General features: G+C 48.7%; 3 protein-coding genes across 3 annotated transcripts in view; 2 read left to right on the top strand and 1 right to left on the bottom strand.

The window, feature by feature from the left end:
- Positions 1–12,928, bottom strand: part of LOC143955908 (uncharacterized) — an 865,587-nt gene that overhangs the window by 384,584 nt on the left and 468,075 nt on the right. The window lies entirely within an intron of this gene.
- LOC143955575 (uncharacterized) overlaps positions 1–12,928 on the top strand; it is a 150,014-nt gene that overhangs the window by 65,240 nt on the left and 71,846 nt on the right. The gene's annotated exons all lie outside the window — the stretch shown is intronic.
- The window catches only part of LOC143955354 (uncharacterized), a 60,742-nt gene continuing 49,082 nt past the window's right edge, over positions 1,269–12,928 (top strand). Inside the window, 2 exon segments of the mRNA XM_077465419.1 lie at positions 1,269–3,303; positions 3,305–3,493. Of these exon segments, the coding sequence (XP_077321545.1) occupies positions 1,696–3,303; positions 3,305–3,493 (1,797 nt within the window). The 5' untranslated portion in view covers positions 1,269–1,695.

Below are 12,928 nucleotides of genomic sequence, written 5' to 3'. Positions count from 1 at the left end.
GTGAGGGGGGAGGGGGATCTGGTGACCAGAGACCACTTTCCGCAGAACGAATACACGAAGGTAAGGGGTGGCAGATTTAAGGGGAAACCTTTATATCAGTGCCCCCTTACCAAATGCAGCCTCACCGGTGCCCACCAAATGCAGCCTCACCAGTGCCCACAAAATGCAGCCTCACCAGTGCCCACCAAATGCAGCCTCACCGGTGCCCACCAAATGCAGCCTCACCAGTGCCCACCAAATGCAGCCTTATGAGTTCCCACCAAATACCTCCCACCTGTGCAGTGCCCACCAAATGCCTCCCACCTGTGCAGTGCCCGCCAAATGCCTCCCACCTGTGCAGTGCCCACCAAATGCCTCCCACCTGTGCAGTGCCCACTAAATTCTTCCCACCTGTGCAATGCCCACCAAATGCCTCCCACCTGTGCAATGCCCACCAGATGCAGCCCACGAGCACAGTGCCCACCAGATGTAGCCCACGAGCGCAGTGCCCACCAAATACAGCCCACCTGTACAGTGCCATTAGTGCAATGCTCACCAAATGCAGCCCAGTGCAATGCCCACCAAATGCAGCCCACCTATGCAATGCCCGCAAAATGAAGCCCACCAGTGCAATGCCCACTAAATGCAGCCTACCAGTGCAGTTCCCACCAAATGCAGCCCACAAGTGCAGTTCCCACCGGATGCAGCCCACCTGTGCAATTTGCACCAAATGCTGCCTATCAGTGCAGTGCCCACCAGTACCCGGATCTCCTCTGTTAATGAACGTGGATTTAAATTGCCCGCTCGGGCGGCCGCTGTAAGAAAATCCCGCCTCCGGTGACACACATCACACTGATACAATGCCCCATTGCATCAGTTTTCCACCCATCACAAAAGCCGGTCTAAGAGGCGGAACTTTCTTCCAGTATCACCAAACAGCTCAGACAGACCCCCCCCCAGCTCCATGACATAGCAGGAGATAGCCACTGTGTATGTGTGCCACATACGAGGAGGAGGGAGGGCAGGACAGCAGGGAAGCTTTGGTGCGCAGTGCAGCCGCTCAGGATCGGCCCTGCTTGATCCACAGCTCAAAGCGGCCCCAAGGCAGGCGGCCTACCGAGAAATTTCCTGGTATCCCGGTAGGTCAGTCCGGCCCTGCTCCTGCACATTACATACTCCTGACCCCTGCACTATATTGTCTATGTTGTACATTACATACTCCTGACCCCTGCACTATATTCTCTATGTTGTACATTACATACTCCTGACCCCTGCACTATATTCTCTATGTTGTACATTACATACTCCTGACCCCTGCACTATATTCTCTATATTGTACATTACATACTCCTGACCCCTGCACTATATTCTCTATATTGTACATTACATACTCCTGACTTCTGCTCTCTCCCCCCCCCCCCCCCCCACTGCTATATATACACATAATATGTATTCTCTTTTGTTACACCCATTTCCTACCAGCTGGACATTTTATATCGGATGATGTGATTGGAGGACAGACTTTTACATGGTGATAATAATGTGATAACATCCTCCAACTTTGGACCCTTAAACAGAAAGTGATAATGGGGGAGGAGTCAATAACCCAATGATGGGGGTCTTCAGGATCAGTCCAGTCTTCATCTTGGTTGTTCTCCCCCCATCCTCACTCTCTGACCTCTGGTGGGGCTCAGCCCCGCTGTTATTCATCAGCTCATGTCTAGTAATAATCTTTGTATTTCTATTTTAGTAGATGGACGGGAGATGAGGAAAACCTCAGAGGATTGTCTCACTTTGTCTCCAGACTGTAAAGTAGAAGATGAGGACATCACACAGTATAGTCCAGGAGAAAACCCGACTACCTCAAATGTCCATCCGGCACCACACAGTGTAGATGGACCATCGTATTCCTCTTATCCTGAGGAACCTCAGACTGTGCGGGACGGTGCCGGACCATCGTATTCCTCTTATCCCGAGGAACCTCAGACTGTGCGGGACGGTGCCGGACCATCGTATTCCTCTTATCCTGAGGAACCTCAGACTGTGCGGGACGGTGCCGGACCATCGTATTCCTCTTATCCCGAGGAACCTCAGACTGTGCGGGACGGTGCCGGACCATCGTATTCCTCTTATCCCGAGGAACCTCAGACTGTGCGGGACAGTGCCGGACCATCGTATTCCTCTTATCCCGAGGAACCTCAGACTGTGCGGGACGGTGCCGGACCATCGTATTCCTCTTATCCCGAGGAACCTCAGACTGTGCGGGACGGTGCCGGACCATCGTATTCCTCTTATCCTGAGGAACCTCAGACTGTGCGGGATGGTGCCTTCCTTCCAACAGATAAGAAGTTTCCCTGTACTGAGTGTGGCAAGTGTTTCTATTATAAATCCAAACTTAATGTACATAAAAGATCTCACACGGGGGAAAAGCCATATTCCTGTCCTGAGTGCGGGAAATGTTTTTCAGGGAAGGCCGATCTTTCCAGACATCAGAGATTGCACACGGGGGAAAAGCGGTATCCCTGTCCTGAGTGTGGGAAATGTTTTTTAAAGAACTCCCATCTTTCCAGACATCAGAGATCTCACACAGGGGAAAAGCCATATTCCTGTCCTGAGTGCGGGAAATGTTTTTCAGAGAAGGCCGATCTTTCCAGACATCAGAGATTGCACACAGGGGAGAAGCCGTATTCCTGTCCTGAGTGCGGGAACTGTTTTTCACATAAGAGCGATCTTTCCAGACATCAGAGATTGCACACAGGGGTGAAGCCGTATTCCTGTCCTGAGTGCGGCAAATGTTTTTCACAGAAGTCCAGTCTTTCCACGCATCAGATATTTCACACGGGGGCGAAGCCGTATTCCTGTCCTGAGTGCGGGAAATATTTTTCACGGAAGGACGGTCTTTCCAGGCATCAGAGATCTCACATGGGGGAGAAGTTGCATTCCTGTCCTGAGTGTGGGAAAAGTTTTTCACAAAAAGACAGTCTTTCCACGCATCAGAGAGTGCACACGGGGGAGAAGCCGTATTCCTGTCCTGAGTGCGGAAAATGTTTTACAGCTAAGTCCAGTATTTATGCACATCAAAGAACTCACATGCAGGAAAAGCCGTATTCCTGTCCTGAGTGCGGGAAATGTTTTACAGCTAAGTCCAGTCTTTCCAAGCATCTGAGAGTGCACACGGGGGAGAAGCCATATTCCTGTCCTGAGTGTGGGAAATGTTTTTCAAATAAGTCCAGTTTATATAAACACCAGAGATCTCACACGGGGGAGAAGCCATATTCCTGTCCTGAGTGTGAGAAATGTTTTTCAGATAAGTCCAGTTTTATATAAACATCAGAGATCTCACACGGGGGAGAAGCCATATTCCTGTCTAGTGTGCGGAAAATGTTTTTCAGATCAGTCCAATCTTTCCAAACATCAGAGATTGCACACAACGAAGAAGTGACTTTCCTGTCCTGAGTGTGGGAAATGTTTTTCAGTGAAGTCTGATCTTTCCAGACATCAGAGATCTCACACGGGGGAGAAGCCATATTCCTGTCCTGAGTGAGGGAAATGTTCCTCACTGAAGTCCTGTCTTCCTGTACATCAGGGGGTCCCACACAACCCTCGAGGTGTATTAGTGAGTGCGGGAAATGTCTTGTATATGAATGTTGCTGGACATGTGGGGAAGAAGCACCCCCTGATATGCACCTCAGATATACTCCATGGCTGATCTTTCATCATGGAAGAAACAATTGATAAGGAGATCAGAGATCACCAAAGACATGGATGAAGTGTTGTACCGTGTCGGCCATTGATAGCAGGAGAAAAATAAAAATGGAGTCATTACCTCTCATTGGCTGAGTACATTTTGTGGGGGAAAATTTCACAAACACTTACAGGTCTGTTTCTATAAAACCTTTGTAGAATGAATGTGTAAAGGAAATGTGTGAGTTGTGTATAGAATTGTATTGTATTTTGTATGTATTGCACACGGCACTAATAATGTTTTCATGACATGTTTTGCATTCTTTCCAGTCCTGATTAGAATTAGCCTGCCTATGTTACGCCCCTTGTATTAGAATTAGCCTGCCTATGTTACGCCCCTTGTATTAGAATTAGCCTGCCTATGTTACGCCCCTTGTATTAGAATTAGCCTGCCTATGTTACGCCCCTTGTATTAGAATTAGCCTGCCTATGTTACGCCCCTTGTATTAGAATTAGCCTGCCTATGTTACGCCCCTTGTTACCATAAAAGTGCAATTGTAATATTAATGTGACAGCTACGTAATCATGTGTATAAAAACCTGTTATAATAAAACAGAAGAGTTATTTGGGAAGATGCGGAGCGTTTCTTTTGTGTCTGTTCCCCACTGCAGTAGTTATTTATTTGGAACCGCTAATCAATATGAGGATAGGAGTCGCCTATCAATAAAATTCCAACCATTAATGTAATACAGAGAAAAGTGCATTTGGCTATTATATAGCACTAAGTCTCGTAAGCATTAGCTCCATCTAGTGGCTAAATGCAACATTCTCAATTTTAAATCAGAGGAAAATATTCAATCAGCAGATCAAATAGTATAATACCATTCATTTTTTTTACCCCAATGCACAGATACAAATAGCATGCACGCTTACACTGGGCCCTGCCATTTTTTTATGTATAGACCCCTAAATGTCAGGAGACGTTTATATAAAGATGGGAAGTATGTATCAGCTAAATAACTAGACCTCCCAGCATGTTATTACCAGGCTACAGCTAGGGGGATCTCTAATGTTTGGAGTGTGACCACAGCAGAGTGATCCCATCTCGCTCACATTAATCCTTTCTCTGTCAGAGCTGTTTTTGCATTTATTTATTTATTTATTTATTTTTTTGCACATGTAGCGCTGCACCCGCTTAAGTATGTTTGTTGCATACTCTGCCTCTCAACCCCAATAACAGTCGTTATTCGCCGTTAGTTGGAGGACAACCCCCTGTTAGGTACTCCCTTCTTCCACTACGTCAAGACAGAGGTATTATCAAAGCTAGGATCTGCCTTCACATCCAAAATGCTTACTCTTTGGCATTCAGGGCTTCATGAGCCTGATCCTTAGTCCAATCACCACCAAGAACTTCAATCACCACACACAGCTTCACTTGGACATTTTCTTATGTACACCACTGGGTCACAGCAGCAGGATCCATTTTGGTGTCTGCAGGGGTGCTGTTTTGAGGAGCTGATTGCAGAGTAGCGGTAATATCCCGGACGAGCCCCCACATGTAGCGCTACCCCCTACAGGAACCCTCCCTCCTGACTTTTAACTATAGGTAAGCCTAGAATAAGGCTTACCTATAGGTAGTGGAAATATCTCCTAAACGGCGCACGTTTTCACTTGTAGTGCGCCAATGATGTAATCGGCACATGCGCTGTGAAGAAACGGACATTCAAGCCGTTTCTTCCCCAGCATGTGCCTTTACTGATGGCTTCTGCGTGCATGAGCGGGAGTAATGTCACGAGGCTCCGGGCAGTCACAAAGCCGGAGTCCGCAGCCCCCGGAAGGAAGATGGACGCAGCCTGCACAGGAGACGGTGATGAATTTGTTTGCAGGTAAGTGTCACATAATGGGCTAGTATACGATGCATACTAGCCCATTATGCTTTTAATTTGCAAGCTTTGCAGGGAGCAAAAGAGGAGGTTAAACCCATTGGGGTTTACTTCCTCTTTGAGTATGTTGGCATTCTTCATCTCAACCCCAATAACAGTCTCTGTCCCTCTTGGCACACCTGGTAATAGTGTAAGTGCAATGACCAATGAGAAACACACACGTTATGATAAAACACAGAAATTGTCTTTATTGCAATATTTCTGTGAAAAGTAACAGACAGTAATAGTATATATATTCCAGTAATCAACTGGAGAGAAATAACTGAGATTAAGAGCAATATGGCACTCAATACTATATTCAGGCTGCTTTCAAGGGATTCCAAACCTGAGAATGTCCCCAAGAGCAGAGGCACACTTAAATGGCAAATAAATCACAACATGACACTTTATATCAGATTTGTTACGTCTACTCAAATGTGGTTCTATGAGTCCAGGCAGGAGGAGAGCAGAAGACTGACCCTCTACATATCAGACCTCTCTCTTCTGACCCCTGGCACCACAGACCCAACTACAAACACTGTATTCAAATCAACATTCAATGGATTCGCTTCCCAGATACAGGCAGTTACGAACACCCGAGTTACGAACAACTCCTACTTACGAACGGCTTCATATGCCGGCCACTTGTGCTCCACGCGGGTCCTGGATCCCATTCGAGCACTTCCGAACACATCCCACGCTGCCGTACTACGCCCCAGATAAGATAACAAGTGCCCGGAACATCCCGCATGCATGCACAGGCGACAGTTTCACTTACGAACGCAGTGTTCCGATCGGAAGTTACACTTACAAATACAGTGTTGCGACTTACGAACAACTTCGACTTACGAACAAACCTATAGTCCCTATTGTGTTCGTAACCCGGGTACTGCCTGTAAACTGTACTATGGCACCAGTAGCTTTCATCTCTTTGGAGAAAGATGAGGCTTTGTAGCTTCAGCTAGCCACTTTCGTTGGTGCACTTAAAGTGGGAGTCCCGTAAATTATTATTTTTTTTAACGTCAGCAGCTACAAATACTGCAGCTGCTGTCTTGAAATAAGGTATCTTACCTGTCCCAGGGTCCAGCGATGTCGGCACCCGAGGCGGAACCGTCCCTCGGTCTTCGGATGCTGCCTCCGCCATCTTTGGTAAGGGAATCAGGAAATGAAGCCTTGCGGCTTCACTTCCCAGTTCCCTACTGTGCATGCGCGAGTTGCGCTGCACGTCCTAACTGGTCCCCGCTATCTCCTGGGACCTGTGTGTGTCCCAGCAGACAGTGCGGGGGGACGGGAAGAGGCATAGACTCCTGGAAGTGGGTGCAAATACCTGTCTAAGCCCCTGTACACACGGTCGGAGATTCTGCCAACCAAATCCGTCGGATTTTGTCCGTCAGATTTAGTCTGACGGATTGTGACCGAAACTGTTGCATACACACGGACGGACTAAGTTGTCGAAAAATCTGATCTTTCAGAACGTGATGACGTAATTTCGTTACGATGGGACTACGTTCAGGCTAGTAGCCAATAGCTTTGATGTAGGAATTTGATCTGAGCATGCGTGGCACTTGGTCCGATCAAAATTCTCTACACATGATCGGATTACGTCCGACCGGCCCCAGTTGGTCGGGAAATATTTCCAACATGTTGGAAAATTGGGTCGGACGGAATCAGTCCGATGCATACCACACACAGTCGGATTATCTGACCACACAGTCCAATAAGACGCATTCCGACGGATTCTCCGACCGCGTGTATGCGGCTTTAGATCTGTCTGCACCCCCCTCCCCCCTGAAAGGTGCCAAATGTGACACCGGAGGGTTCCGAAAGTGGAGGTTCAATTTTTGTGTGAACCTCCGCTTTAAACTCCTGAATAGCAGGGCCAAACAACACAACTGGCCCGGATTATCAAGTTTGTACGGGGCATAAGTGTCTTAGCTGGCATTTAAGGGAAACAGTCTCATTGCAACAATGTTGCAGAGTGTCTTTTGATACTGCAGGTAAGATAGCCAGCCCCCTGCTACACACACACATGTTAAATGCACAATTTGGACCTGAAGATTAGCTAAAACCACCAAAATATATATTTTCTGTAAGCAAAGGCCCTGGAGAATAAAATGGTGGTAGTTCCAATTTTTTGTGTCTGATGATGGTAGCGCAACAATTTCTGAAGCATTACTTTTTTTAAAATATTGGAATATTGGAATTGTATGGTATTGGAATGAGATTGGACACGGGTTTTTGAGGACACTCCCCCTCTGGGGCACCTTCCCTGTAACCCTCCCCCACTCAGTGAGTCCTCAGTTTTATGCTAGTGTCTGAAGGTGATGGACCTCTTCTCCCTCATGGAGAAATCAGCTTCACTGGTTTCTTATTTCAAATTTTAATTTTTTTTTTTTGATCAACACTTCACCATCTTCTAACACCTATTCAGAAGCGGTGTGTGCGGATCGGAGCAACCTTGATTGGGAGCCTTTGTTGCATCACACCACTGGTCACACCCTTTTAAAGCCACTTCCACCTAGAGCCCTTTTAAAGGTACTCCGGTCCTTCCTGCCACCAACTATGATTCATCGCAGGACACCCGAGTTACCGCGTACTCCTTCCAGACACACTTATCTCCTGCACCCTACTCCATGAGTACCCTCACTTGTATCTGTTGTAATTAAAACGGTATTTCTATATACCTGACAAAGACCAGCTAGCTATAATTACGGCAATTACCATACTTACGAAAACCCTACTTAGCACTGCAGACTAAGGAGACAACATCTTGCTGAACACAAGAAGAGATGAGTCAAGATTGATGTTCAGGGGGTGTCTGGTTTATTCTGGGAGGGTCTACCATATATATGCACCATTATCAGCCAATCATTGCATAGAACATGGGTGTGGTTAATACAGAGGTGTACATTACATATCATTAATTATGTCATCTGCTTTCATGAGTCACAGTCATGAGTTCTGCGGCCCAGACGTATTGTGACACAATTTCTTTATTTGGACAGTATAGAATAAAACTACCGTATTTATCGGCGTATAACACGCGCCGGCGTATAACATGCACCCCAAGTTTAGGAGGGAATTTTGTGGAAAAAACTTTTAGGAGGGAAATTTACGGAAAAAAAACTTACATTTAAATGCCCATCAATGTAGCCTTATCAGTGTCCATCTGAAGCCTTGTCAGCGTCATTTGCAGCCTTGTCATGCAGCTGTCCTGATTGCAGCAGCCTCGTCATGCAGCCTGTCCTCATTGCAGCCTCGTCATGCAGCTGTCCTCATTGCAGCCTCGTCATGCAGCCTGTCCTCATTGCAGCCTTGTCACGCAGCTTGTCTGTCTTAGTGCATTGTCCGCTTATGTTTTTAAAAATGGCGCCGCCGAGATGTCCCGTGTATCTCGGCGGCACCCGGAAGTTCTTGGTGGCTATCGGCCGCTCTCGGAACTTCTCGGCGGCTTTCGGCCGCTCTCGGAACTTCTCAGCGGCTTTCGGCCGCTCTCCGACCTCGGCAGCTTTCGGCCGCTTTCGGAAGGTCCGAGAGCGGCCGAAAGCCGCCGAGAAGTTCCTAGAGCGGCCAAAAGCCGCCAAGAAGTTCCTAGAGCGGCCGAAAGCCACCGAGAAGTTCCGAGAGCTGCCAAAAGCTGCCGAGAAGCTCCGAGAGCGGCCGAAAGCCGCAAGAAGGGCTCTGGGCGGCTGAAAGCCGCCCAGAGCCCAAAAAATTGTGCTGAAAGCCGCCGAGAAGTTCCGAGAGAGGCCGAAAGCCGCCGAGAAGTTCCAAGAGCAGCCAAAAGCCGCCGAGAAGATCCGAGAGCGGCCGAAAGCCGCGAGAAGGGCTCTCTTGTCATGCAGCGTGTCCGTCTTAGTGCATTGTCCGCTTATGTTTTTAAAAATGGTGCCGCCGAGATGTCCCGTGTATCTCGGCGGCACCTGGAAGTTCTTGGCGGCTTTCGGCCGCTCTCGGAACTTCTCGGCGGCTTTCGGCCGCTCTTGGAAACTTCTCGGCGGCTTTCGGCCGCTCTCGGACCTCGGCAACTTTCAGCCGCTCTCGGAAGGTCCGAGAGCGGCCGAAAGCCGCCGAGAAGTTCCTAGAGTGGCCAAAAGCCGCCGAGAAGTTCCGAGAGCTGCCAAAAGCTGCCGAGAAGCTCCGAGAGCGGTCGAAAGCCGCAAGAAGGGCTCTGGGCGGCTTTCAGCCAAAAAGTTTCAACAAAAAATTGTGCTGAAACAGCGGAGTATCGGCGTATAACACGCACCCGCGATTTTCCCCTGATTTTAAGGGGGAAAAAGTGCGTGTTATACGCCGATAAATACGGTACTTGTGCAAGCTATATTTTCTTATATGTATGCTTTATAGGAAAACTGCTACAGTCTGGAAATACAGAATTTAAACTAACTAATAGGTTAACCCAAGTTAATCTTATATGAACTTATAAAGATGGAGTCACTCTGGTTCAGCCATATCACAACAGTATCTATGGTGGAGACCAGGAGAAAGGGAGTCAATATGGGCCTGAAAATTAGTTAAAGCCCTCAAATATATATTTTCTGTAAGCAAAAGCCCTAAAGAATAAAATGGTGAATGAATGAATAACTTGTATAGCGCTACATATGCGAACTAAATCGCCTCAGGGCGCTTTTGCCGCCAGTGTCCGGTTTTCAGAAGAGATGGGTGTTGAGCTTCTTCCTGAAGGCCATATAGTCGTCTTCCGAGCAGACGTCTGCGGGTAAAATGGTGGTAGCCCAACAATTTATGAAGCACAACTTTTAAAAGAGTACTTTGAAAGTATTGCATTGAGATTGGACACTGGCGGGTTTTTGAGGACACTCTCCCTTTAGGGGAACTTTCCCCGTAACCCTCCCCTCCCCCTCAGTGAGTCCTCAGGTTTATGCTGGTGTCTGAAGGTGATGGACCTTTTCTCCCTCACGGAGAAATCAGCTTCACTGGTTTCTTATTTGTAATTTTATTTTTTAATTATTCGATCAACCCCTTGCCGTCTTCTAACACCTATACAGAGGCAATGTGTCCGGGATCAGAGCAACCTTGATAGGGATGAGCCCAAATGCACAGTTTGTTATGTTGAGCAGGGTTCGAAGCACTTCAAAGAAGCCCGGACTCCAAACCTGAACCCCATCGAGCAGTGATTTTTTTTATTTTTTTTAAAGCTTAAAGCTGCTTTTGTATTTTTTTTTTAACATGTTTAAAAAATAATTTCAGGCCTGAGGATTCAGTAAAAACGGGGGCACCTGCCCTCAGAGCCATGCTGAGCGGGGCGTGCTGGTGATGTGGCGGCTCATAACTCTCCTCGCTGACGGCAGTGACAACTCCTGTCAGAAGGAGCTGCGGCCGATAGCTGCAGATGGAAAGAGGATTTGGCTTTCACCTCCCTCCAGCCTACAGGTGGCAATAGAGAGCCGGTGCTGAGACTGAGAACTCAGCTCACTCTCAGCATGGTGCTTCTGAGGAGCAACTGCCCTTCTTCCTCTATTCCCTTGTCATGTCATAGATCACATGACTGGAGAGGGGAAGAAGACGATATCGCCTCTAAATTCCAGATTATCTGTGAGTACAAGTGGGATAATTCTGCCCCAGGTCTCACCTCTCCTCAGACTCCCTCCCACCAGCTCCCCTCTCTTCAGCTTTTCCCTACTCCTCAGACCCCCCCCCCCCGGCCTCTTCTCTCCTCCTCGATCCCCCTCTAGACCTCCTCTCTCCTCCTCAGACCCCACCAGACTTCCTCTCTCCTCAACCCCCCCCGTACTCCTCCCACCCCCCTCCTCCTCAGACCCTCCTCAGACCTCCTCTTTTCTCCCCAATCCCCTGCTAGACCTCAATTTCAGACCCCCACCAGACTTCCTTTCTCCTTCTTAGACCCCCCTGTCCTCCTCCCACCCCCCTCCTCTTCAAATAACCCCCAGACCTCTCCCTTCTTCCTTAGACCCTCCCTAGACCTCCTCTTCAGACCCCCACCAGACTTCCTCTCTCCTCCTCAACCCCCCCCCCCTGTACTCCTCCCACACCCCTCCTCCTCAGACCTCCTCTTTTCTCCCCAATCCCCTCCTAGACCTCAATTTCAGACCCCCACCAGACTTCCTCTCTCCTTCTTAGACCCCCCTGTCCTCCTCCCACCCCCTCTTCAAATCACCCCCAGACCTTCCCCCTCCTCCTTAGACCCTCCCTAGACCTCCTCAATCCCCTCCTAGACCTCCTCTTTAGACCCCCACCAGACTTCCTCGCTCCTCCTCAGACCCCCCTGTCCTCCTCCCACCCCCCTGCTCTTCAAATCACCCCCAGACCTCTCCCCTCTTCCTTAGACCCTCGCTAGACCTCCGATTTCCTCCTCAATCCCCTCCTAGACCTCCATTTCAGACCACCACCAGACTTCCTTTCTACTCCTTAGACCCCCCTGTCCTCCTCCCACCCCCCCTCCTCTTCAAATCACGCCCAGAACTCCCCCCTTTTCCTTAGACCCTCCCTAGACCTCCGCTTTCCTCCTCAATCTCCTCCTAGACCTCCTCTTCAGACCCCCACCAGACTTCTTTGTTCCTCCTCAGACCCCCCTCTCCTCCTCCCACCCCCCTCCTCTTCAGATCACCCCCCCGACCTCCCCCCTCTTCTTCAGACCCCCACATGAAGTAAGAGAGGCCGCTGTTCTATATTCTATATACCTGCCATGATCTGATGCTTTGCTTCACAGCCACAGTAAAAATAAAATGGAATGGGGTGACACTGCAACTGTGTGCAATGCAAACTCTTCAGTTTGCTGCAATGTAGCACAACTATTGGTGCTATTTTGCCCATGCCACAAACATTACATTGATTGTGCTCTGCATGCCGCTATTAGCCCCTTCTCCTTGTGAGGGAGTGGCACAATTTGCCCTCTTCTCCCTGGGCGGTGAGTGACCTTGTCTCAACACTGGGTGCCGGAGGCTGCTTGGACTGAGACCACATCTCATAGGGTTTCAGATACCGGCCATTCCTTGGTCCTCAGCAAGAATCTCATCTGTAGGCTAAAAGAAGAGCGCCCCCCTGCACTATGTGGGGTTCCTGAGATTGCACTGGATGCCAATAACTGTGCCGTTGTGCAGGGTAACCGGATGCCACAAAGAGCCTCACGGTCCTCAGCTGTGAGGGTCTAAGACTGTTCAGATAGATACCTCACGGTCCTCAGCTGTGAGAGTTGCTAGCAGTTTTAGAGTATCCCAAACCCCGAGTTTTACAAGGAATTTGGTACAAATAGACAATCTCCGAGACTGTTTATTGGTGCCGGAGTGAATGGACTGGTGTTTGGGTGATTGGTAGCCTCTGTACTGTATGAGAAACAACCAGATATCATCCGTGGCTCCTGCGGG

This window comes from Lithobates pipiens, unplaced genomic scaffold (assembly GCF_037356315.1).
Source record: "Lithobates pipiens isolate NorthernLeopardFrog02 unplaced genomic scaffold, aLitPip1_a1.2 Scaffold_35, whole genome shotgun sequence".
In the NCBI taxonomy this organism is placed as follows: domain Eukaryota; kingdom Metazoa; phylum Chordata; class Amphibia; order Anura; family Ranidae; genus Lithobates; species Lithobates pipiens.
Note: the sequence above shows the minus strand (reverse complement) of the source record. Positions and strands in the feature narration are given on the sequence as shown.